Consider the following 26,354-nt stretch of genomic DNA (forward strand, 5'->3'; position numbering starts at 1 on the left):
CCACAGCCGGTGGGTGACTCCAAAAATCACTAGTGTGAAGCAGGGAAGACACAAAAGCTTTTAAGCCTATGGTTACTCAGGTAAACAAAAGGATTTTCTCAATGCAGGAGTATTTCAGTATTTGCAAATTTATTTTTTTGCTTAAACAAGGACGGTCAAATGTCCTAATTATCTTAGGCGAGCCAGGCGCAGTCTCCTGTGGAGCCTCGAAAACCGGTTCATCTTTGAGGAGTGGGAGACTTGTTTCTCGTTTCCTTATAACTATCCCAAGCGTTTTTCGCCCCTTGCTTTTAAGAGCCTCTGGCTTCAGAGACGGCGGCACGGCTACAGGGAGAGCTTGCCTTGCCCGCCGTTTTGCTGCGCCGCCGTGCTCGGCAGAGCCGCGGCGCCGCGGGCCATCGCTCGCTCCGGCATCTGCTATTCAGGCCTGCGCGGCGACATCGGCGATGCATTGCGCTAGCCTGGAGCAGGAAGCGGCGGGGAGCAGGTGAGCGGGGAAGCGCGCGCTCCACGCCGGGCTGCGGCGTCCGCCGCCGCGCCCCCCCCCCCCCCGCCCCTCCGCGCGGTGCCCCCTGCGCGTGCCGCGGCCGTTGAGCGCGTCACCGCCCCCCCCCGCCCCTCCGCGCGCCGCGGCCGTTGAGCGCGGGCCTCGCGCCGCGTTTCCCCCCGCGTGCCCCTCTGTCGCTGGCCCCGGCCCGGGCCCTCCGGCTGCGCGTTGCCCGTACAGCAGCAGGCGGGGAGGCAAGGCCGTAGGGATCCTGCCGCCGCCGTCGTTCTCGTCCCGAGCAGAAATAACTTCAGAAACCTGAGATGGCGCCCTCAGCTGCCATCTAGGTCCAGAAGGCCTCGCGCGTGCGCACGGAGCGGGTCACAGCTGTGTTGCGCTGTGCTGTGCCAGAGCAGACGGCACGCTTGGGACAGGACCCGAGAAGCGCAGTGCCTAACAACCACAGCGCGTTCGGCGCTTTCAGAAGTGCCGTAAAAACAGTGCAAATATGCTGCAAGGTATTGGGCACATACTTCGTGTTCGCACACGGTATGTCCTTTGTAAAAGCAGATTGTTGGCATCAAAATTTTTTTGCCTATAAATAGGGAACAAGATACCGGAGAAAATTAAAAAACTAGATACTTAAATTTTATCACAATTTACATTGGAAATAAACATGTCATCTAAGTTGTCAAAGCTTGTGGCTAGTAGTATTTCTGTGTTTTGAACCATTCCTGTGAAGCCAGCTGCAGTGCTCAACATGATGGGCGTGCGTAGTGAGAAGCTAAAAGGACAGTTGCAGCATAGCAATCAAGGATGGGTTGACTTTTCCAGGTTTGGTTGTTTTTTTTCCCCCTCCACCGTTCATCTTGATTGCGTTTGGTATCTTAAAAGATTTTCTGTTCAACGTCTTCGTATTCTTTTCTTGAAGGCACGTCAGAGGATTATAGGTGGAAAACACGAAGCCAAGGGAAGTCTTTTTTTTCTTTTAAAGAAAGTATTGCAAAATAAGAAAATATGACCGTAATGAAGCAGCCTGTGCTATGTAAGTGCTTTGAAATTTCATAATGGCAGAAGCTAGGTCTTCAGAAGTTAAAAGAGCCCGACTAAGTTTGTCTCTCAGTAAAAATAAGAAAGGAACCAAAAAAGATGTGGAAATTAAAGGAACCCAGTCTATGGCTTCAACCCCCTCCTCTATTGTTTCGTTTTTTAACAATGTTCCCCCTGCCAAAATCACCTGCCCTATGTGTGGGCACATGGTGCCGAGGTACAGAATAAATGAGCACATGGATGAAATGTGTCAGGGCAACCATGGTAAGGTGGGTGTGGCTGATTCAACTTGCAACTGTTTTATGAATGAGAGTCTTTTGGCTGCAAGTATGAACAATAATTCCAGCTCATATTTTTCAAAAAAAAGGTCAAATCAAGAAACAAGTTCTTTCAAAAACAGTTTGTTGAAAACAGAAGCAAGTGCAGCACAACAGGTTAGTCCTTATTTTAGCAATAATAATTCAGCCTGTAATGTTCACAATGAATCCTGGGCTCAAACAGTTAAAATCATCTCTTTGGGAAGCTTGTCATCTAAACTGTCCAGAAGACGTCATATCCAGGAAGGAAAACAGATAGTGTATAAAGAGATTGATTCATCATCTCAAGCTGTTCCCAATATATGCAAAAGCTCTGCAGCACTGGATGATGAAGAGATTTGCGCTGGGCCTAGTTCTCAAAAAGAAAATCAGCTTGTTCAGAGAGAGGAGCAAAATCCTTCAGAAAAGGAACCTGAACTTCAAGAAGAAATAAACAAATGTCATGGAGAGGACCTTGTGGATATTGTTCAGGTATCTTTACCAGCAGATACCATTAATGGCAAAAGACTAGTATTTGGTACAAGGAGCACCAAAACAGAAAGCAGATCTGAAGGTGTGATACTTAGCTCTGATAAATTTGACACGCATCCAGCCATTTATACTGCAGCAGAGCTGACCGATGGTTCGGAAGTGAAAACTCAGCCTCACACTCGGGGTATTCCTTCTTCCAGGACAGAAGTGAGCTGTGATGGACAAAACTGCTTTAAAAAGGGTGATGTACAGGTACTTCCTGTGGAAGTTCATGAAGACTTTAAGGATGAGATTAATCACTCTTTGTCAGAAACTGTGGAAAAGGTAGAATTTCAAAATTCCATTGGTGACATTTTAGACAAAATAAATGAAGAGGTTAGGTCTGTGCCCAACTCTCCTGGTCACCCCTATTACCTCCAGAATTTCTTAGTGGTGCTGCGAGCAGTCTTGGAGAATGAAGATGATGTGAGACTCTTTAATGATCAAGACATGAACATTATTACCAAGTTCTGCCAGTTATCAGGTATCCTTTTACTTTTTTGTCTTCTCACATTGTCTCTTGTAGAGAGAACTGTTCCGTAGTTTTATGTGAAGTGTTGTAAGAGTGGGCAAGCTTGATAAATTTCTTAAGAGAAGAAACACGTTTTTCTCAGCAGCTATATACCTCCAGTTTCTTGTAGGTAAGCTTCCCTAATGCTGCATTAATGGAACATATTGATAAATAATGGAGGCTTGTCTGAAATAAGGAGTAAAAGTCCTTTAGTCCTTGGAAAATTACTTTTCAAATGTGTATTTGTGAGTTTTGATTCAGTACATTTACTGATGACTTCCATACTTGGTGCGAGCCCATGGTTATCCCAGTGATTATTAGCCAGCTTTCAGAATGCTAGTTGCCAATTAATAATCATTTTCTTGTATCACTTTGTAAGTTGCTTTATACTTTTAGCTCTCATTAGCTTCAGGAAATGCCAGAATGTTGGAGGTTCAAGCCCTTCATATTTAGGCAAGATTCAAAGCAGAAATATTGCCCGAATCCTATACTCATAAGTTTTACTGTAAAAGCATGGCAGAAGTGATCTGGGTTAAAACTAACCCTCCAAATTATTATGTATGTTTATAACTTGTCTTACAGTGTAATTAAGAATAGTTTTACCAGCACTACTTTGAGTTGTAGACTTGGAGCATCAAAATGGGAATAAGCCATACCAACTTCCATATGAAAGCTTTTATCTCAAACTATTGCAGGCCTAACCATTTATGTAGTTTTAAGCCACTACCATAATGTTCAGCTGCCTGACAAAGTATTTTTTAGTATATGCTCTATGAGCTCAGTTTGTGCATCCAAGAGGGGTGTACAGAAATGACAGTTACATACATACCTCTTTGAAAAATCAGTCAGAGAGCAGGCTGCACTTATTAGCACATGTTAATTCAATTTAGCTTAACTAGTGGACTGCAAACTGTATCATACTTCAGAATAGTATTTCCCATTGTAAACCTGCTGTGCATTGAGTTCTTTTTCTCTCTGTAGATTATAATTGAATATTAATTTTTTTTCCACTAGCATGCAATCTTTAGACTGGCTCCATTTTCCCTTTTTTCCACAATTGCAAACTGGAAGAAAAATGGCAATATAACTACTCTAAATGACCTTAGCTGCTCAGAGCTCTTTGTTCCTTAATGTTTGTTTCTAGGAAGTCCCAAATGATATTGTGGATTGGCACTACAATACATTACAAAAGAGAAATCTGTCAAGGTCATAATTTTTTGATTAGAGATCACCTGAGATTTTCCTAGGTCCAACAGAAGGCTTCCAGCAAATGTTCTTCTAATACCTCGTATAGATACAGATACTGATAGAATGATGTTTGATAAATTTGTATGACTTCACAAGGTTGTTAAATACTGGGTGCCAAAATGCAGAGGTGTTGTTGGTTCATGCTTTTTAGCAAAGCTACAGTCCTGATAAGCAGTTCATAGTCTGTCTTCCTTTAAAAAATTGAGTCAGTGAGTATCTGTCTCTTTAGGCATTACTTAAACTATGGTCAGACAATCTGTAGAAATGGCTCTATTAGCCTGGTATCCTCTTCCTAAGTATAGCAGCTGCAAAAGAACATGTGAGCATCCCTCATCTGCTGAGTTAACTCAAACCACCTTAAGGGATGGTTGCTAAAAGGGTGTAAAAACTCCAGGGGAGAAAGTAGGACTTTAAACTTGCATAGGCATTTCTGCAGTGATTACCTGGTCACAGTTAAGTTCTTATAAACTATATTTTAATCATGATATGCAGTAATATTGAACACTTGTAAATAATTAAAAGCAATGCCAGTAAAAGCTATGAGAATATTTTAAGTAAGAAGAGATCATAACAGGAATATATCTGTCAGGAAGTAGTGAGAGCAGGCTGCTCCGCATGGGGAAGTGAGCCAGGTGACAGCGAGGCCGGCAGGGGCTGTGTCCTCGCCTACCAGGGGCAAGGTCCCGCAGCGCCCAGGCAAGACGAGCAGACGAGCCCCGCGCCAGGAAGCAGGGGCCGCCGCGCTCCAGCGGTGGCGGGCAGGTCCGTAGCGAGGAGGCAGGTGCAAGGCCAAGCCAGGAAGCCGAGTCAGCGCGGGACCTGGCTGAGCACTGGCGTGCCTGCGACACAGCGCAGGCAAGAGCTAAGGGCCAGGGCAAGGGCCTGAGCTGAAATGCAGCTCCCAAATGAAGAGGGGGGTGAAGCTTCACCCAGCTCTTTTCCCAGCAGTGAGCCCAGGTTACAGCTGTGCCGTATTGGAGCTGACCTTGGACACAAGCAGTCAAACCTGTGGAAATTGGGAGTGTGTCGCAGAGCCAGTTGCTGCATTCAAGGCCCGTAGCAATATTACAATAGTTGGCTTCCTCCGCCTAAATGTGTATTTGGGGACATACTGGGCTTGATAACAGCTTATTTACATTGTGGTAATTAAAACAGGAATATACAAAGAAAGAATGGAAGTAGCCTTTGGCTACTTTGTCCAGTACTAAAAGAGAAGTTCAGGAAACAGCTTATTTCTGTGCTCCCTTCTCTAGATAAGTACAACTCTAGTCAGTAATAGTAACTTTCTCTGGTAAGTAAAGGGAGAGCTTCTTTCTATTTCATTGGTGTTATTTCAATGTTGCCCTCTCACAGGACTTAAGAATACAGAAGAAGAATTATTGCAAAGCAGTGCTGATAAATCTATGTCTGCAGTGACTGCTGGAGTCGCAAGTAAAACAATCTCTCTTTGCAGGCTAGGGAAAACACAGTGATTCAGCTACGAGAAGTGATCAGATAGCATTAAGTCAATATGTAATCAGTTCTGGACAAATAACAGATGGATGTCTTTACCTTCAAGAGATCTTGGACAGAATACTTTAAAAGTTCAGGTAGATGGGATATCTGTTCCACATTAGAAGTTTCTACCAAAACAAGTGTTGTCTGTCCATTATCATAACAATCATCACGTGCTTAATATTATAAGTTAAATTACTTGAGCATAGGTATTCTCCAGTATTTCATTATTTTCTTCTATAATGTCTGACATTCTTCAGTGAGTTATTTTATCTCTAATGCTTATTATGAAAAGATGATGTTTTAAAAGATAAAATTAAATTTGAAGCAGTCCTTCCTTCTTGCCTGGTTTTCTTAAAAGTGGATGGGCTTTATGGTGGGTATGGGTCACTGCCAATTTTTGGAAACAATAAATTAAAGTAGGCAAAAGCACTGGTGTAGCCATATGTTTCCGTTAGCAGATTCTGCAACGTTGCAGGCTGAACTAGATACAGAACATAGAGATACAGAACAGATAAAAATCTGGGAACTGAATTTAAGGTTTGAAAATGAATAGCAAGTAGCCTACGCTGCAATGTCAGGTTTTGTACTCAAGATGAGAACTGTTTTAAATTAAGTGTAAAATTATAAAAGTTTTTTTAGTATTCTCCATGTTTAATTTCACCTCATGTTGCACTTGGAAGAATACAAGCACATAATTTTGATGACACTACGTAATGCACTTTTTGTGAAATTCTCTTTCCAACTTGTACAGAGCAGAAAAATAGTATCTGAGACACATTGATTTATTGTCACCAGTGGAACTGATGTAAAGAAAATTTAACAGGCAAAAATATTTTTTTTTCTATTATATTTTAATGAGTTACAAAGGTTGGATTTTTCTGATCTGTGTGTTTTGCTGATCATATTTCAACTCAGAGCAAATTTTTTTCGGTGACACATCAGAAACTGTCTTAAGAACCACAAAAGAAAAACAAACCCCTAAACTGTCAAAAGTAATACAGTGCAGAACAGGATGCTTAAAAAGCAATTAATTATTAGCACAAGACCTTTTTATTCTCATGCCTTTACTGAATTGCGGACCTAGTTTTGTCAGTTTCCATGGTGTGGAAAAAGGATATTGATGTGTTAGTCAACCTTTTTTCTCTATTCAGAGTTGAAAAAAACTGGAGAGAGACTTCAAAGAAGCTGTATACCCACAGGGAAAATTACAAACTTAGGCTTCTGAATGTAGTTCTCTGACTGAATTGATCCTAGAAATCTTTTATTGAAAAAAATCTGGAGAAGTCTGTTTAAAGACAGCAGAACAGTTTAATAACCATGTAAAAGTTAATTGCAATTTCCTAAATATATCCAGGTCCGGCAGGGTTTCAGTGTCTGCATTTATTAATGATCTGTTACAGTTGAGCAGCAGCAGACACAGATAAACAGATTAGAAGCTCATGAGGGGTGAGATAGGTATTCAAAAGGATGCTGAATGTTGTCACAATATCTAGATAACTTACAACTAAGATTTTGTTATTTAGTTGAATTTCATCATTGTTAGTGTTTTTAAAAGTTACTTTAAGAGACGTCTTCCCTAAATAAAAACAAATCAGTAGGAGTGCTTTCCTTGGCAATATTAGTAAAATTAAACTTACCTTTGGCAAAAATAAGACTCCGAAGATGAAACTGAGAGGTAGTCCGTGATTCTGAAATGATTTTGTCAGACTTCAGCTTCTTTTACTCTCCCAGTGTCAAATAGGTGGTTATTGAATGAGCATTGATGAAAGCAAAAAGACCTATTTAATATTACATTATGCACAGTGTTTGAAAAATGAAGTTGTCTTTTCCTGGAAAATAAATTATTTCTTGTAGGGTAAGCATGTCCAAAATACATTTGAGTAACATTTATTGCCTACAAAATACATCATAATAATTTCTATTACCTACAAAACTTAAAGATTCTAATGAGCAATAAGAAGTTGGAAAGGTAAGTTCTGGTATTTTACCAATTCTGTCTATAGAAGACAGGCAGATTTAAAATGTATTTTAACAGCTAGCTCTATCAAAGTCATTTTTTATAGGTAAAGTAGTGAGTATGTGTAACACAATGTTTTAGAATTTAATTTTCTTCTCCTTCCCCACTTTAAATAAAATTTGCAGTTGGTGGGCAGAAGTTATATGTGAGACTTTTTCAACGCAAACTGAACTGGATAAAAGTGAACAAAATAGAGTATGGAGAGATAAGTGTGGATTTGTTACCAGTAATTGAAGAACTGGTTGAAACTAGCTTTCTGCAAACAGGTATGGATACTATTAATAATATTTAAAATACTATAAATAAAATCTGCAGTAGTGACGTTAGAATTTAATGCACTATATGCTTGTCTGTACCTTAAGTAGAGAATTGGAAGAATGTTTTGAGGAGCAGAGTAGCTAAAGATTCCAGGTAGATGGGTTACATGTTCTTTTGCATTAACAGTAAAAGTAGTTACTGCAAATTAGGTAAGAGGGAGAGCTGAGTATATGCCAGGGTCGTAGGTGCACAAATAGGCCTTACTTGCCTTGACCAGCCTCTTCCCCAACCCCCTCCCATGCACCCTCTGCGCATTGGTCCAGGAGCTCCATTTATTCTCCTTCCATGCTGGCCTGAGCTGTGTTGCAGGCGTACCTGTCTTCAGCCCACTCTCTGGCCTTGTTTCCTGCATGGACCTCAGACCTACGTGGTAGGGAGCTTGTCTGCAGTCCTGTCTCTGGCCCTGTACTATGGATGGTCCTTGGACCTATATTGTAGCCTTGTCTCTAGTCCCCTGTCTGGCTCATCTCTTAGATGGACCCTGGACCTGATTCGTCACCTTGCCTTGCCCGGGGCTGCCAGTGAAACCTGTTACCAGCACTTCTGCTCTGCCCCTCCTGTTCACATACGGTGCGACTGCGCCCTGGCTGGTGAGAGCTCTGCCTGTGCTGTGGTCACCCCTGGCTTCTGGCTCATCCTGCCTTGGGGAGAAGCTCTTGCTGCTCCCTGACAGTAAACTCTTTTGCAGTGGGTAAACAGTTTCAATCATCAGGAAGCCAGAAAAGTTTCTCTGAGCTGCAATTTTTTAACTCAGCAAAATTTCCTTATTTTGGCTTTTGCTTTGAAGTTGCCATGGGATTTTTCTGATTGTTCCATTCCTTCAAAGTGGACCTTTGAAGATAATGAATTTCAAGCTGGAAAAGCTAGCATCAATGACATATACATTTGAGGAGTATCATTAGGTTAGTGCTAGGTTATAGGAATGTAAAAATTATCTAAAAACCTCCCTATACTTTCAACTGTTACTTTGGTGTGTATCTATAACATGTAACAAATGTATGTGGATCATTTTACTTTTAGAATCTGAATTGGAAGACCTATGTGAAGGGTTGGATTTGCTTTCAGCCCCTGAGCTGAAAACATTAGCAAAGATCTTTCACTTGCCTAACCCAAATGGTCAGAAACAACAACTTGTGGATGATTTTCTGAGGCTGGCAAAACAACGTTCAGTCTTCAGCAAGAGTCAGACTGGTATTGGGACAGTAATTTTAAAAAGGTACTACTTAAGCTTTTTAAAGGTGAATGTAAGTTATGCTTCAGAGGACTCAATTTAGATGTCTTTTGAAAAGAGCAACGCATTTTGTAAATTAAAGAATAAGGAAGGGCAGCATTAAACGTTGACTCACAGTTCTAGTGACAGTATTAGTTCCTGGGTCAAATAAAAGGGTAAGTATTAGAGTTTTTTAAAACTATGTGATGCTTTTCAGCTGTGGGCATGGTTATCTATCCTTTTCTTGTAAAGAAAAGTAAAACTTCTATTAGTATGTTTGATATTTTTTTTATTAAGCCATAGTTACCATATATAGTGGGCTAGAATATTATCATATTAGTTTCACTGATTATTTTACCTCATTTTATTTTTCATAAGCAGTTCTCACTGTACTTATAGACTTATCTGACAGTGTAAAATTCTTGTTGTAGTTGTCAGTGTAGAGGAGCAGAAATATGATTTTTGTATGTCTTGATGTTGTGTCACAATTTTGCATAGATTTATTTTTCCTTCCAACCTTAATTTTTGTGACTATTTAAAAAATATATTTTTAATAAGGCAAATACGCTCAAGTCCATTATTAACTGACTTTTAGCATTGCCCTCCAAAGTTATTCAGTTATGCAGAGAAACATTTCTGAATTGTAAAGCAAAATTGGTGCAGAAAAACATGTAAGAAGAGATAGGGAAAGTCCTTGCCTATAAAAGCAGCTATCTGCTGTTAGTTTGCTGAATGTACTCTATTACTTGAATTAGAGGAGAGCAATAATCTTTTTTGTGGTTGGCTTTGTACTTCAGCATAAAGTCTTTCTTTGGGCAGTATTTTTAAAGGGAGAAGATAGTTTGCTTCTCCTATGATTTTTTTCGCTGTGGCTATCACAGCTGTGCAAGTCCCATGACTCTTGACTTCCAGTTCTTCTGGGGTCCAGATTCAGGCCAAGGTGTCAGTCTGACCCTAATGGAAGGGATTACAGCATTATTATTCTCAGTATTTAGGACATGATCTGTAACTACAACATCCACACAAAATCTAGGGATATGAACTAAAGTACTAGCCAAGGAACTGGGGCTAGGGTACAAGTGATACTTGCAGAGATTAGAAGCCGTCTTACACAGTTACCTCTCTGACCAGCCAATACCAAAAAGTAACTGTTCCAATAATAATGTAAATAAACAAAGCTTACTTGTCTGGTTGTGAGGATGTCTAGTAGGTTGGAGAACTAGGGTCTGAACTCAGTAACTGTGGAATCCTTTTTCTGTACAAAATGCAGGTTGAGTAGAGACCTGAAAAGTATGACTATGCACTGCATTTGTTCATGCTTTCTCACTCTGATAACATAGCTTGTCTTTCCTGTGGTATTCTTGTTCTTTGAAAGAGAGATAGATAGCTTTGTCAAATTGTGCAGAGATACATTTATTGGACAAATATTTCCCACAGAAATCTATCATGTGATTTACCACAAAGTTCCTTATATTGAAAGTGGCCTAGTATTGGAAGAGGAGCTTTAAAATTGCCTCTCCATGAAGGAGAATTATTAGGTGAATCAGTAAGATTTTCTTTTTCCTAAGGTGAAAGAAATGCCTAATGCTGGCTTAGTGCTGGACTTGCAGAGTTTCACAGCTGGGAGGTTTGCAATGGTGTTTAGTTTTAAAGCAGATTTATTTGGTCTTTGTTGTTTTTAAAGTACAACAGGAGCTCTATCTGTTCCCCTTCTGTTAAAAATAGTATTTCATAACGACATCACTGTCTCTAGTAGCATTGCATTTCATTTGGTCTACAGGAGAACAGGTGAAGTGATCAGAGTCACAGCCATGATCATGTGGTGTTAGAGGATGTTGGGACATTGTGATAATGAAGGGTTTTTTTAGCTTAAGGATTTGCAGTTGCTTCCTCATCCTAACTTGAATTTAAAAGACTCCAGTATGAAAATACTTTATAGCACTTGAGATTTCATTTCCTCTCTTTGATACTAGATATTGAAATATATGCTGATTTTTAGCAGAGAATGTATCTTGGTTGACATTTGCATAATTTGTATAAATATCCCAAACATGAATTAAGTTGTTTTCAGAATATTAGCTTAAACTGTACAAAGGAAGGCTAGAAAAAGTTATGTGCTGTATCATTCTATCAAATAAAGTTTGCTAGTAGACTAAATACATGATTAAAACAAATCTTGGAATGAATATGTTCTTATTTTTCGGTCTCTATTTCTGTTATTACTTAAAACGTATGTTTTCCTCTATTAGTTAAAATTAGGAAATTCCAGTTTTTATTTCAAATATAGTCTTAAAAAAATATGTGTCATTGTGCTTGTATTATGCCTGATCTTCTGCATGTCAGTCACACCTACTGTATTCTAGTCATTATTTATATATTGCGTATTTTTGTTTTTTAACTGAAGAGCCCTTTAATTGAATTTTAATTGTTTATTTAACTAGATTTCAATTTAAATGGCCCAAGAGATGAAAAATTCAAATAAGAAAGGCTTACAAGCTTTGTTTTAGTGATTATCAAAATAAGTTTGTGTTCAGAAATGAGATACACTAGCTCCTGGAGTTTGGTTATGGATTATGCATAAACTCCCTGAGCAAGACACTTCCAATTTGGATGCTTTCTGAGACTGAATACAGCATGTTGTTGTAGGGGGCATTTGGCATGGGCTCTCTCTGCTTTTGCTGAGGAGTCAGCTGGGTCAGGAAGGAGGAGAGGAAGGAGGAGAGCAAGCAGTGGTGGAGAAACAGTTCCATGCTTTTGCTTACATCCTGAAAGAAAACGTGCATTTTTGGTGAAAGGGAGGTAGTCTTTAGAGTTGCGTGGGAAAGGAGACAGAAAGGAACTTGGGAAATTTAGTTAGATTCCAAAAAGGTTCTTGACCCTGACTTCCCCCCTCCTACCCACTGCAAGAAAAAAGGTTGGTTTATATATCTAATTACTTGCTCAGCCATGTGTCAGCCTTTGGAATGTTGTGATCTTGTAGCTGACAGCTGAAATACTAGTTACCTATAACATCAGAGAAAATCTTGTTTTAAATCTGTGTTGTCCTGTGGAGAAGTAACAAAAGCTTGTCTTGTACGAAAAGGCTTGATGAAAATCTGTAAATGGAGATACCCTAAAACATGGGTTCTCAAGTTGTTGTCTCTAAACATTGCCCTAACAGCTAACCATGTCCTGTTGCGTATTGGTACTGCCTGGCATAGCAAGGGGAGCTGAAGGGCAGTGAGTTCCAATTCTATTCTGCTTCAAGTTCAGCACTTAAACCTTTTATTAATTAATGCATTTCTTTGGCTTTTCATTAGAGGTTACATGCGCGATGTAGGAGTTACAGGTTACATGCACTATATAGTAGTCCTAGGCTGCTTCTTTCAGGGAAGATCAAGTTTACACAGTAATTGTCTTGAAAACAAAATTATTCTCATACTTCTTTCAGTGTATTTCAGTTTTTACAAGTGATGGTAAAAACATTTTGGATAATCATTTCATTTATCCTAGGGCGAAGGACCTGGCTGGAAAATTGGTCAGGGTCTGTAAAGGCCCCCGGGCTGTATTTTCTAGAGTGCTGCTGCTATTTTCACTGTCTGAGTCAATGGAGGATGAAGAAGCTGGTAGTGGTGGACAAGGCCAGCTCTCCACAGTCCTTATGGTAAACATGGGGCGTATGGTATTCCCCAGTTACACTGTAAACAGGAAAACAGAAATCTTCCAGGACAGAGATGATCTTATCAGGTAGGTGGGGCTCTGACAGTTTGGAAATTTTCTGTTTATTTCTAGAAAAGCTTTGTTGCAGTATTTGTATAGGCAAATAAGAGATTCGTCATGTAGAACTGCAGATGATAAACAGGTACAAGTGCACTTTTGTAATAATTTGAAACGCATTTTTTTTAATCCAGGTAAGACTTCTAATTCATGAGGGCTTGTATTTTAACCAAGATAGCATATTTCTTTGCTTTGTGATCATCTGCTGATTAAAGTTTCTTCTTACATTTCAGTGTTGCTTACTAGAATGAAACCTGAACAAAAAAAATATGTTCTCTTGTCTAGAAATAATTTTAAACATAATGGATCCTGTTACTACAAACTGTTGATCCAACAGGATAAGAATAAAGCTGGCTACATCGTTTAATGCCCTTGGAGACTGGAAAGGAATTTTAAAAGAGTATTGTGTGGAGGAATTGATTTCTTTTAACTGTAAATACTTTTTGAGCCTGATACAGAGGTTAGTGTTTTTTTTCCCTTAGGTATGCAACTGCTGCTCACCTGTCAAACGATATAGCCACTGCAATGGCAAATGGGAACTGGGAAGAAGCTAATTATCTCTATATGTGTGCTAAAGAAACCTGGAATGAACTGAAAAATCAGCCCTCTTTGAGGTAGTAAACTGGCAAATTTTGCATAATGCTCATATGCAACTATTAAGTATATTATCTTACTTTTGGTACTGTTCCTTTTGAGAGGGGGTTATAGACTTGTGATGTTATCTAAGCATGTAAAATTTAGAAGCTTTAGTGTTCTTGAAAGCTTTGAACTTCCTAGTTGTTTGTTTAGCTTTTAAATGGTATATATGAAAAGATCTTTTTTAATAAAAACTTGGGAGTGAATTGGTAGGCATGGATAAAGCATCAAAACAACTATTCAGCATGCCAGTGCAGGAGAACAAGAGCCTTACTTTTCCCTTCTCATAGTTTGTTTTTATGGCTTTCAGGCAAATAGCAATCAGCAGAATTTAAAATTCACTATGAACAAAAGAATGTTGCAAAGGTTATGGGAAAACATACTGGGTTATTCATCTGTTGGAACTTCCAAGTAGGTCTTATTCAGGAAACATTACTAAAGATCTGAGAACTGAAGCATTGTGAAGAATTCAAGTGTATTGTTTTTGAAGCATCCTTCATCAGATTTTGTTTTAGTTATTTTGTTTTCTAGCTTAATGATACACTCAAAATTAAAGCCTTATTTTTGGCATTACATTAATTGTCATGACAACTGATTTAAAGTAATATTCATAGAGGATCATTTGGAGGTCTGTTTGATTTCACACTAAAGACAGTGGCAAAACTTAGTTTGATTTTAGTAAGACTTTGAAGAGTATTTCTTTAAACATAGAGGTGCCTAATTAAAAGATGTTAGTCTTCTTTCAGGGAAGGAAAGGACTATTCTGGCTTTTTCCTTTTGCTTGTTCCCATGTTTCTGAAGTTAGCCTGCTCACTTACTAGAACAAGTTGGCAGCAAAGAAACATGAGGAAATAAATTATTGTTTTGCATCTGATGTATAAATAGTTAACTAATAATTCCTCTGCTGTTGAAAGAAGCTGCTGTACAAGTGCAGCTTGCACCTCCTACCTCAACTCTACTGTTATCTCACCTTTGGGTTCTTGACTTTGCAGCCTTGATACTCTTTTCAGTTCAGTTTTGGTATATAAGGCATTTCATTTTTGTAAGTGCTTTAGGTATGTGCATGTAAGAGAATTTTAAGAATTTAAATTGGTATCATTAAAGTGATCTCCTGAGCTGCTCTCATCTTTCAGCTATCACAGAGCTCTACCTGAGTATCTGAGACATTTCACAGTTGGCTGGGTGTATACAAGAATCCTTTCTCAAGGTGTTGAAATTTTGCAGAGACTTCACATGTATAAGGTAAAGTGGAGTGAATGCAAATACATTTTTTATTGATAATACTACAGTTCAATAAAATATACACTGACTGACTTCAGTGATGATACAGTTTATGGTATATTATAGGAGAGTTTGCTGTTTCCTTAGGCATTGAAGTATTTTCCTGATGTAGCTGGAAAATGGTGATAATTTTTGTGGGAATTGCTACCGTTCTCTTTACAGGTTACCTTTAAGTAAGATGTGCTGTTTTTTTCTTGCTGCATTAGAAGGTTCTAAAGAAAGACCACATCTTTTAAATTATGTTTTGATTTTCTGGTTATACTTTGGAGATTTTGGGGAGAAACTGAAGAATTAACAGGGTTGTAATATGGCATGAGACTGCTGTTGAGACATCGTTGTTTATTTAAAGATATCTGTGTTTCACTAGATTTGGTTATTGACTTTAAATATGAAACTCTTGGAAGAAAACTTTTCTGTGAAATCCCCTGCCTTTTCACCTGGAGCTAACATCTGCAAAGGCCTCTGACTTATATGTTAAAGCAAAACATATTCTTCTAAAAGACTTTACCTCTGCAAGAAGGCAACAAGTAATGTTCAGGCCTTTCTCATATACTATAAGGACAGAAATATTTTATTTTTTGCAGCTAACCTTTAAGTTTTAATGAAAATGTCTCTATTTATCCTAGTGCTCTTAAGATATACCTATACACCTGAATACTTTGGGTGTTAGACTAAAAATGGGATTTAAATTTTGCAGAGACAGATTTTTTTATAGTACCTAATAATTAGAAGGGAAAGTGACGTGCTAAAGTATATAATGAAGTTTCAGCTTGGTTTTCTAAATCAATTAATGAAAACCTATTCCTGTTGCTCTAGGAAGCGGTGCAGGAGCTGCAGAATCTTTTGTCTCAGGAAGTGTATTGTACTGACAGCAGAGGGCGATGGTGGGATCGCCTAGCTCTGAATTTGCATCAGCACTTGAAAAACACTAAGAAGGTATCTCACTGCTGCATGCTGTAATGCTGGAAATCCTGGAGTGATTGCCTGTAAACATTTTATTAGTATTTGGTGTGAGCAGAACAGCTGGGTAGGCTCTGCTAAAAGCTCGGATGTTGGTAGGCATCCCAGGGTCAAGTAACCAATTCCTCCAAAGAAATGGGGTCATTTCTACAAGTTTGAGTGTGAATAGCCTCATCCTAGATTTACCTGCTTTTTCTGTTGCTTAGAAGAGCACCATCTGACATGCCGGATTGTACAGAGTTGTCAGGCAGCAGCTTGCTCAGCCATTCTGCCTCATGGATTTGCCTGGTGTATGAGAAGCAGAGAAATTTCTTGCAGTAAACACTTCTACTTCTGAACCTGAGTCATGAAGAGGCCGTATCTGGAATGAAAAAAGCCAAGCATGATAGGAAGGAGGTTTTTTAATGTCTTCAGACCACAAATTAAGGGAGTTAAGTCCTTTGGCTAACTGTTCCCAGTGGGGAGAAGAATGTCTTCTATGTCTGGACCAGTTTTGGTGTGGGGTTTCTACCCTCAGGGTCAAGCAGTAGTCGACCCCATTTTTAGATCTGTTACCGATACACAGCCCTGGTAGGGGGGTCAGTCTTTAACAGCAAATGTAAACTATTTCCAGGGTCCTGCAGGAGAAACCATTACTGACCAATCTTATACTGGAAAAGGAGCTGGTATCCAGAATAACATTAAAGGTGCTGGACAGCATGTATTACAGGCGATGTTCATCCTTGTTTGTGTAATTTCCTTAGGAGGGCACAGGAGGGGAGGAGAGGTTTTCAGGTAATCTAAAATTTTCCTGAAACTTTATCCTCTTCCCTTTTCCCGTCCAGTAGGGTGTCTTTATAAAAGCAAAACACACAATTGTGCAGTGGGTAAAATTGCCATTCTCCAGTTGCTTGAGTGATGCAGTTCAGGCTTTTAGAAACATTGTGTCCATGGTGAATAGTCTTTTAGTTTCCTCAGTGATTAGCTGGCATGTGGCCAAAGGAGATGGCGTGGCATGTTTGCATGCAAGGATTACTGTAAATCTCTGTAGAACTCTGTGGCACCTCTGGATAGATTTCTGCAGCAGGATATATAGGAACCAGAGAAAACTGTAAACTGCAGTACAGGTTGTGCCTTTGACTTCCTTGTAAACCAGAACGAGCCGTTTATGGACTTTCTTTTCAAAAACCACAAGAAGTAGAAGCTACTGTCTAACTAATTTTATGACTCAGTTGTAGTTCCATGAATATTCTGTGCAAGAAACAGAAAGTGGTAGTTGTATCAGCTGTTGGTCTGAAGATTTATAAATACAGGAGATTTTGTCCATTTTTCCCATCTGTTACATATAAAAGAGAAATACTGTCAATGATTGAAAATGAAAGGACTGTTTAGGTCACAGCAGCCTACATCAGAAGAAACTATGGGGAGACTGAAATCAACTTTTAACTAAAAATAAGAAGGGCTGGTATAGTTAAACACAGCTAAGATATCTGACTAATTTAGCAATGAAAAATAGAAATGAAAAAAAGTTTTAGGTGCAGGAACAGTAGCAACTGTAGAATTACTCAAAATCAACAGAGAGTGACAATTATTTTTTGCCTGATGTTGCTTCCTTGCCTCAGTAAGGTTATTTAGAGTTGGAATTAAAATGTTTGTATTTCCTGTTGCATTTCATTCTATAACTCTGTTAAAAGGAAGTAACAGCACAGGCTATCTAGTATCTGCAGTTCTCTCTGCTCATCTTGTACCTCTGTATCTAGCTTCTCCCACACTTGGAACAGGAAGTTGTACAAAGGAAGAGTTAGTCTCAGTTCCTCATGTATAAATTAGAACAAAGCATCTTCTCCAAGTCACAGAAAGAGACTGTGTCAGAACTATGATCTGAACTAAGTTTTCTGAGTCTGTAATTAGATTGTAGTCCTGGATGTTCTTCAGTGCAATAATGCAATGATCTAAAACGTATTCTGTATGTATATTCTTGCACAACTGAATTGATCCTTCTGTTTCCACATTAGGTACTGCTGAGAAACTGGCTTAAGAAAAATGCTGTATGCTACTTGGGTAGAGTAGTACTGGCAAAAAGATTCTTTCTACCTTATCACTGACTCTTTCGTCTTGTCACTTACTATGTATATGTAGAATTTTCACTTCCTTAATCTTATATTGTTCAGTACAAATGCGGAGTAATTCCTTTGTACTGTATTAGTAGAAGCAAAATTCAGCATCCTGACAGAGCAAAATGTTACTTAATGGTTTTAACTTCAGTACATCAGTAAGAAAAGAAGCCTTGTCTTATATGCTGTTTTTTAATATTCACATTTTTTGTGTTCTTTAAATCAGTTGATTCTTTGGGCTTAGTAAGAACAGGCAGACTAATATTGGTCTTTTAAAATTATTGCATGTTATCTTGTTCATTGCTAGGCCATCGACTGCATTAGAAATGGGCTTGCAGACCCCTTTGTCCGTACTGGGCATCGTCTCTCTCTATACCAGCGGGCCCTACGAATCAGAGACTCACCAAGCTGTAAACAGTTCAGATGCCTGTTTCATGATCTACCAGTCATAACTGTGGAAGATGTGACACATGTAAGTAACAATGCTGGTGACTTCTGAAAAATACAAACTCTTGAAGTCTTTTTCATCTCACAAGAAAAAATGATCCTGAAGACTGTCATTATGTGCCTGTGTACCAACCTGTGGCCTATTTGTGTTGTGGGAAAGCTAATACAAACATAAATATTTCTCAAACAAAAACCTCTTGTAAACAAATATTTCTACTTATTTAATAAAGGGTCCGCTTCTTGGCTGAAGTTAGTCAGATGTGCTCCATTGATTTAATTTGCATTATTTTACTAAATTTGGGTTAAAAAATCTGACCAGATATAAATTCCACTAATTTACCAGCAGTAAAGCCATCAGAATTTTTCTTTCTGAAGAGTCTAAGCAAATCTGTGCATTGCCTCTGATTTTTTTGTATGTCTTCAGGCCAAGCTTTCTGTGTGCAAGCAAAAGTAATAGTAACGTTAGCAGGATGTTGTGAGCATTAGAGTAATGGCTTGAGCTCAAGAGAGTGCAATTTTTTTTTTAACCTTTTAGCGGTAGGCACTTGTATCATATTGTAATGTTTGGGGGGGGTGGTTTGTTTTTTTAAACCATTCTTTTTCCTGCTGTTGCAAAGATATTTATATCTGAGCACAGTCAGAGCAGAACCTCTCCTTCTCTCCCAACCCCATCGCTGCATACTTTTCTCAGGCCAAAAATCAGTCTCCTCAGTCGTTCCCTATTTTTTCTTCCTGGTCACAAATATACAAATACTACATTCCCTTTTGTCCAGTATTTTTTTTCTGAATAATTTGTCAGTTCAGAAAATCTGATTTGTCATCCAAAATTTACTCATTTAATGCTGTCAAGGGAATGGCAGGTTAAATTTTATTCAGTTGATTTTTGAAAGCAATCTGGTTCTGGTTTTAAGGAAACTGAAAAGGAGGCACACATTCTTTAGGAGAAACTAAAATACTTATGCTAAAGTTTTTCCAATGTGATGCTGGGAAGTAACTACTTGTTTATGGTGTTCAGGTTACGATCAAAGGAAAGATGTGTCCTCAGATGGGACTGGGAAAATCTGTGTTTCTAATGGAGGATACTGGTGGTGAAGAAGGAAGCGAAGACTTCAGTGTATCCACAGTTATGTGCTCTGTTGAGGAACTGGCGCTGACTCATTATAGGCAGAATGGTTTCGATCAGGGTAAGAGTAACTTCATTTTGTACAGTAAAAATAACTGTGGGAGTAAAGACTCAATTTATTAAGCAGTTCAGTTAATTAGGCCAGTTTTAGCTTATTTCATTAGACCAGGTTTTTTCATCTGATTCTGTTTTCTTCCCCAAAGGCTCTAATATGTCCTTTCCAGCTGGCCTTCCTCCTGGCTATTAGGTTTTTGCTTCCCATGTATACCAAAGGCAGTTTTGAAATGTGGAAGAAAAAAGGCTTCTGCAACCCAATAGAAAATCACTTATATTTTGCCTTTCTCATTAGTGAACAGACATTTTATCTGTTAGGGGCTTAATGCCAGCAGTGCCTTATAAGAAATTTACAGGAAAGGTAAACTCCCAGTGTGATTTTTGGTACTAGATGAACATAAAAACAGTATACACCTCAGCAAGAGACTTTTACTTAAAAACTCCTTTTAGAAAAGCTTGCTTTTCAGTTCTATTATTAGTTGTTCTTATGTTTTTACAACTTAAGAGCTTTGGAAAGCCTTGGACAAATGTGAATATATAGATCAGGAAATAGAATATATAGGTCAGGAGAAAAAAGCAAAATACAACAAAGTAAGCAAGTGTTAATATACTAAAACCCAATAAAGTTAGAACTGTAAACTTTAGTCAAGACAGGGCATGTTAATTGATCTTATGCTGTTAGTAAAAGCCACTGGCTTTGAAATGGAAGGCATTAGCAAATCGTGCAAATAGAAGACATTTACAATGCAAGTATATACTTGACTTCAGCTGTGTATAAACCTAAGCATGGTGTGCTTCTATTTTGTATCATCACTCTAATTTACTTGCGATTCATATGTTGTTGCTATAGAAATAGGTGTCTCCGTTTTTATGGCTGAAGTATTTATATTATTAAATTTTGTCCTTTAGGGATTCATGGAGAAGGTTCAACGTTTATTACACTGTATGGACTTCTAATGTGGGATATCATATTCATGGACGACATACCTGATGTTTTCAGAAATTGCTATCAGGTATTTTTGAAAGGCTTTCTTTAATTCTTTACCCATTGCTGTAGATTCTGTAATCATGTTAAAAAAATCTGATTCTGGATTCACAACATTTTATTCTGAGGGACTTTTCAGACAGATCTTGGTGTTAGCTTACTTTTATTACTTGTTATATTGGGCTTTTTACTAAAGGACTCCTCATTAATTGATCGTATTAGTCTGGATTGACTGCTACATACGGTGAGATTCATCTGGCCAAATGCAGATGTCCTGTATCTGAACTCACTGGTGAAAGTTTTCTTTATAATTAGTGGAAGAAAAAGACATGTCCGTAGAAAAGTTCATCTCATTTGGAGTGAAATAGGTCAAATGACTCCATAAAAAAAATCTGTTTCTTTTCAATAGATTTTAAAGGGAATCCAGATGGTTAAACTTAGGTTTGATACCCCCCACACACACCATGTTTGTGCTTTTGGGCTCATCCTTCTTTTTTTAAAAGCAAACAAAGAAACAAAAATGACCTCCTCCTAAACAACTCCCTGCCAAAACCTAAGATTGATGACTGCAGGTGAACTTCTGTTTTTTAGGTAGAGGCTTTACAGCTCATAAATTAGAAGTAGGAACAATTTTAATATTTGCAGTTAGATATATTGATCGTTTAGTGGCATTTGACAGGAAAAAAGTCCTAAAAATCTATCATCTATCATCATCTCAGATGCAGTAGGACTAAACTAGGCTCTTTCTTCCGTCCACCTCAGCCATTCTTTCTAATTGCAACTCTGGTCAAGAGGCAAAACAGCCAGAGTGGTCCTCTTCTTTAAGTGAATTTGTTTGTATTGCAAGCAGTTATAGGTTAATATCACTGTGAGTATCTTTCTTAGGTAAAAATTTCCTCTTCTTTTTCTTTTTTATGATCAGTATGTAGGTTTTTCTTTTTTTTTTTAATTTTTCTTAACCAGTATGTAGTAGAAATCTTTGTGGTTGAGTCAAAACCAGCTGGTGGTTTGGGAGGATGGCTATCATCTCCCTACAAACATCTCATTTATTGGGGGAGAGGAAGATATACACTCATTTAAGGACTTTATTACATAGAGTCCTTTGAGCAAAGGATGTAAAATCTAGTGAATCAACAGCAGAATGATTTTATTACAGGCCAATGGGATAAAACGCAACACTCTGGATACATAAGTCTCTGTCTCAGTAAGCTGAAGTTTAAGCTTTTTTTAATTTTGTGTTGACATGGATTTGAGTATGTATACAATCAGTTGTTAGTGAAATAATAATTAAGCCACAAGAACGTGATTGTAAGTCTGATCAGATCATGATATAAAGAGGCTACTTACTTACATAGTAATGACTAGTCTTTGAAATGTCTTTTACAACTTGTTTCTTTTCTTCATATGACCAAATATAGGGTTGAATACCAAATAGGGTTGAATACAGGTTACAGGAAGAACTGAGCCATGGCTGTCCTTTTTGCTTTGGACATTTGGGGTGGGACATGAAGGCACTTGCAGGCAGGTGAGGAAGGAAACTGCTAATAAGGCTCTAGCTTCAAAGGTAGACCATACAAATAAATACTAGTAAATGGAATTCATACAGCTAACTGCACATGGCATATCTGCTATTCTTGTAAGTTAAGACATCTTAATTGTATGTATGATGTCTTGTGTTAAAAGCAGGTATTCTTTATCAGTGCTAACTACCATTTACCATAGCTCTTGCCTTTCTAAATACATTCCCTTTTATATAATCTCATTACATACAGATTATACCTACTTAAAAACAAAGAAAGAAAAGAATTGTATACGTACCTTGTGTCTGCTTATAACAAGGATAATTCAGCAATTAAGCCCAATATTTACAGCTCTTTTGCCCCCCCCCCTTTTTTTTGTTAACTAAATTTTACTTATTAATGCAGAGCAAAGCTGACAGACTCGGGCATAAACAAGGACGAGCTGAAAGCTTCCACCTAATTCTCCCAGTAGTTCCTAGGCTGGGCTCTCCTGAGATTAGCATGGTTGTGGCAGCAGTATATGTGGAAGTTTGAAATTCATATTCTTGCAGTGACACGCATTTGCATTTGAGAAACTGGAATGCCACTTGCCTGCTTTCTAGCCTTTTTCCTTTTTTCAAAATTGAGTAGTTGCTGCAGTGACTTTATACTGTAACATGTACAAGAGATAGATACACATGATTCTCTTTCTTTGCTTTTGAGAGGCCTGGGTGATATTCCCCAAATCTGTCAGTTTTGTTCCCCACTCCTCTCCTCGCCCCACAAAACTTTTGGTCACTGTAGCTGAGCAGTTTTGATTCTGTTTCCGAATCCTGCCTAGAATATTATTGCTTGGCAAGTTAGGAGAGCAGCTAGCTCTTTGTTTTCTTTCAAAGGAAACCTCTGTGACTAGGTTTTTCTAAATTAATAAAAACCAAGAGAGCATGGTCTAAGATGTGGCCATTGTTTGCTGCACTGACATCCATTGTTAAAATTATGCAGATCTTTCCCCAGTTAGTAAAGGATTATGTGGTGAGTGTGTCCAAGTTAAACTGACTGGGCGTTTGAGTGAATCTGTAGTTTAGCTTAAAAAAAAAAAAAAAAAAAGAAAGGTATGAAGTAGGGCATTGTTATTCTTGGAATCTCTGCTTTGCAGGCAGCTCCTCAGGGCTGTTTTTACCTTTTCATACAGATGTTCCCCCTGGATTTATACACTGACAGCTTCTATGAGAACAGGAGGGATGCCATTGAGGCCAGACTCCTGCAGCTTCATACTGCTTCCTCAGAGATGCTAACAAAGTTGATCGCTGACATCTGGAACACTCAGGAGGGAAAAGCAGCAGCACTAGTTAGCTGGGGGCGTTTTATTTCCCTCCAGCAGGTTCAGGTAAATAACAAGTTGTCCAGAGAGGACACTCTCTTTCATCAGGCTTGTGGTTAAATCACATGTTGCCTTAGTGTGCTCACAAAGTTTGTACTGGGGCACTGACCCAAGAAGAGTGAGGGTGAGTGGTGGGAGGGAGGAAGCAGGTGAGGACGTGAGCACAATTCTCCCTTTTCCTAAATCCTCTCACCTTCCCATTTGCCCTTTTCTGATATGGCCACTTTTCCTGCAACAACAGTAGTTGGGAACATGGAAGGAAAATAACATCTATTGAAGTTGCTGGTTATACATGATTGATTAAACAAAAAGCAGAGACATATTTATTGAGAGCTGAGAAAGGGCGGGACAGGAAATTTAAAGAAAAACAATGCAACCTTCTCTTACAGAGCCTTGTCTCTTGCCTTGGAGGAATGTTTCTGAGTGGTGTTTTTAGGCGACTTTCTAAAGATCTACGCCATTGCAGAGGGGGGCTTCCTGACCTGGTTGTGTGGAGCACTCATAGTAGTCAGTTCAAGGTATGTTGACAGATCATGGAATACTCAATGCTCAGCTGATCCTATCTGAGAAGGAGAGATAGAAAAACTTCCAGTTGTCAGCATATACAACCTATATTTTCCTGTTGCAGTGAGGCAAAACCTGCTGCTCATCTGCTAAGCAGCTGTGGTGATCAGTGATTTTTTTATTGCTTATGTGTCATTTCATTAGGCCTTTTGCTATAGCTTTAATGGAAGTAATAGAAACAGCAAGCGGTAACTAAGTATTGTTGTAAACTAGAGCATTTATTAAAATTACTGTAAAGAAACCCTTGTCAATATCATACACATTCAGACAAGTGCTGGCAAGGGGTGCTAATGTCACCACTTACTTCTTATGCAAAAAAATTGGATATGTGAAACAAAAATTCACCATTACTATATCTATGTGTCTCTCCTACAAAAACTTGAGCAAACAATCATGATTTCTGTATGATAGTGGCCAGAAGAATATTGGGCTTCTCTCAGCTGCTGGAGCATCTTGTTGTGTATTCATAAAACATAGCTGAACAGCAGAAACTAGTTCTCTAGTACAGTTGAAGTAATATACTTTAAGTTACTGTATCAGCTTGACTTACTTATAGCTTTTTGGAATAAGTCCAGATTTGAAGGGACAAGGACCAGGATCTGTGTAAATTGGAGATGAATGACTATAGGTAAGATAGATAGATAGATGATTTAGAATATGTAGTATCTTCATTCACCAACACTGTCTTAAATAATTTTTTTTCTACATATTGTACTGTCTGTGTTTTGGTGGATAATTACTCTACAAAATTTTATTTTATTACAGGAAAACTTTGGGACTTGGGTTTATAATTTAGCACCCCCCGGGGCTTCTATTGTGTTGTCTACATTATTTCTGTTGCAAAGAACAGCTTATACTGGTCTACTGGAACTAAAGATCTTGCAGCTCCTCTGCATAGATAATCTATTAATCATCCAAATTTCTTTGTAGCTGGTGGAAGTGAAAGGTCCCAATGATCGCCTGTCCTACAAGCAGATCATCTGGCTGAGTGAACTGAAGAAGCTGGGTGCTGCAGTAGAAGTTTGTCATGTGCAAGCAGTCGGAGCTAAGAGTAAACGCCTCAGTTGACAAAAGACATGTTGACCACGTGCGTTTTGTATGTAACTGGGGTATCCTTAAAGGAAATGTCATGACACATACTACTGGCTGCTGCTTATTTAAAATAGTTTCTCCTAAAACTATGGCTTCATGGAATATTACTGCAGTTACACTTAGCACAAAAACATTCTAAAATATAGTTTGAGAGGACTGTCTATTTATGATTTACAGTATGTTACCAGTGTTCAGAAGAACAAAGCCTTCCTATTCTATACACAATTCATAACTTATTCTACAAAAAGGTAATACAGAGTCTTTGTCCAGTCAAGAGAAGTAGCTGCAATCACATCTGTACCAAACGAAAAATACTTCTACAATAAAAAATGCATTGCATCAAGTCCTTGATAGCTTCTATTTTGCTGCTATAGCCCGATTTCATTCATTATACTCTGCAGGTGTCCTATTCAGCACCTTCCAGTATGTTAGAACCACCATGGTTCTGTGGTCCCCACTTTGTATAAGAAGGTATTTCTTTCTGAATTTCATATAAAAAGTATAACTGGCATTGACTAAGGTATAAACCACATTTTTTTAAATGCCTATTTTGATTTGCTGCTACATATGAAAACATAACTTGTTTAACAGCTCTTTCTGTCTTGAATAGCTGTATTAACTGTAAAAAGGGGAAGTATTGCTGGTAGTAGATGAGTTGCCAAGTGCCAAGATGGCTGCACTCATTTGCAATATGCCATTGCAGTCAGTTTTGCCCTACATAAAATGATGTTTTCTCATTCACAAGTCAGTCAGTCAACTGAAATGGAAACAAAAAGCTGAGTTCTCTTAACACACCAAAAACTTTTTTTCCCCTCTAATTTTAACACCTAGACAGCATCATTTCTCTGCAGTTTTCATTCTCATACTGAGTAAGCTTTCAGGATGTTCAAAATTCTACTTACCATCCTAACAGCAAGCACTGTAAAAGAACATAGTGAGTAATTATCTGCACATCTGTTTTATTAATCAATCATCTTTCTACAGCAGTGTCCCTGCTTTTCTTGAAAAAAACAAAAATAACACCCACCATTTTTTTCATTAAAGGAAGTGAAAGAAAACTCCTGAAGTTCGCTGTGGAAAGGTATGAACTTTTATTTAGTCTAATTTACTTCACATTCACAACTCAGCATCAGGATTTTATATTCTTCCTGGCACTGCTACTTTACTCAATAAATCATTATCAGGCACAAAGGTTTTAGTTTCAGGTGAAGTAGTGAACTCTAAACCATTGCAGCAACAGCATTAGAAGCCTACTGCCTAAAGCAATTCGAGGGACAGAGTTCTGTCTTACGTTGGAGGCAAATTTAGGATTTCATCC

General features: G+C 38.4%; 1 protein-coding gene and 1 long non-coding RNA gene across 3 annotated transcripts; one reads left to right on the forward strand and one right to left on the reverse strand.

The window, feature by feature from the left end:
- Window positions 1-110: 110 nt before the first annotated feature.
- On the reverse strand, window positions 111-1,184 carry LOC136993444 (uncharacterized). Its single transcript, XR_010885768.1, has 2 exons — window positions 806-1,184; window positions 111-461 (listed from the first exon to the last, which is right to left on the reverse strand). It is a non-coding gene; the product is annotated as an uncharacterized lncRNA (long non-coding RNA).
- A 97-nt stretch (window positions 1,185-1,281) lies between these two features.
- On the forward strand, window positions 1,282-25,379 carry FAN1 (FANCD2 and FANCI associated nuclease 1). Of its 2 annotated transcripts, XM_013957264.2 has the most exons (14): window positions 1,282-1,321; window positions 1,419-2,848; window positions 7,763-7,903; window positions 8,976-9,171; window positions 12,658-12,891; window positions 13,404-13,535; window positions 14,691-14,799; window positions 15,655-15,774; window positions 18,199-18,363; window positions 19,354-19,522; window positions 20,425-20,528; window positions 23,192-23,386; window positions 23,770-23,898; window positions 24,875-25,379. In XM_013957264.2, the coding sequence occupies exons 2-14, from the start codon at window positions 1,555-1,557 to the stop codon at window positions 25,010-25,012; spliced, it is 3,126 nt and encodes a 1,041-aa protein (XP_013812718.1). In that variant the 5' UTR covers window positions 1,282-1,321; window positions 1,419-1,554; the 3' UTR covers window positions 25,013-25,379. The 2 variants fall into 2 exon arrangements, with proteins under 2 accessions (XP_013812718.1, XP_013812719.1); XM_013957265.2 differs by lacking the exons at window positions 1,282-1,321; window positions 15,655-15,774 and having other exon boundaries at window positions 1,424-2,848.
- The last annotated feature ends 975 nt before the right edge of the window (window positions 25,380-26,354 follow it).

The sequence above is a fragment of the Apteryx mantelli genome, chromosome 15, assembly GCF_036417845.1.
Source record: "Apteryx mantelli isolate bAptMan1 chromosome 15, bAptMan1.hap1, whole genome shotgun sequence".
NCBI lineage: Eukaryota > Metazoa > Chordata > Aves > Apterygiformes > Apterygidae > Apteryx > Apteryx mantelli.

What these genes read in the sequence shown, in the direction of transcription:
- FAN1 (XM_013957264.2), top strand. Translation starts at nt 1,555, where the DNA reads ATGGCAGAAGCTAGGTCTTCAGAAGTTAAAAGAGCCCGACTAAGTTTG. An exon ending in AACTAGCTTTCTGCAAACAG is followed by an intron (nt 7,904 to 8,975) that starts GTATGGATACTA and finishes TTTTACTTTTAG; the next exon opens with AATCTGAATTGGAAGACCTA. An exon ending in CTCATAGTAGTCAGTTCAAG is followed by an intron (nt 23,899 to 24,874) that starts GTATGTTGACAG and finishes ATTTCTTTGTAG; the next exon opens with CTGGTGGAAGTGAAAGGTCC.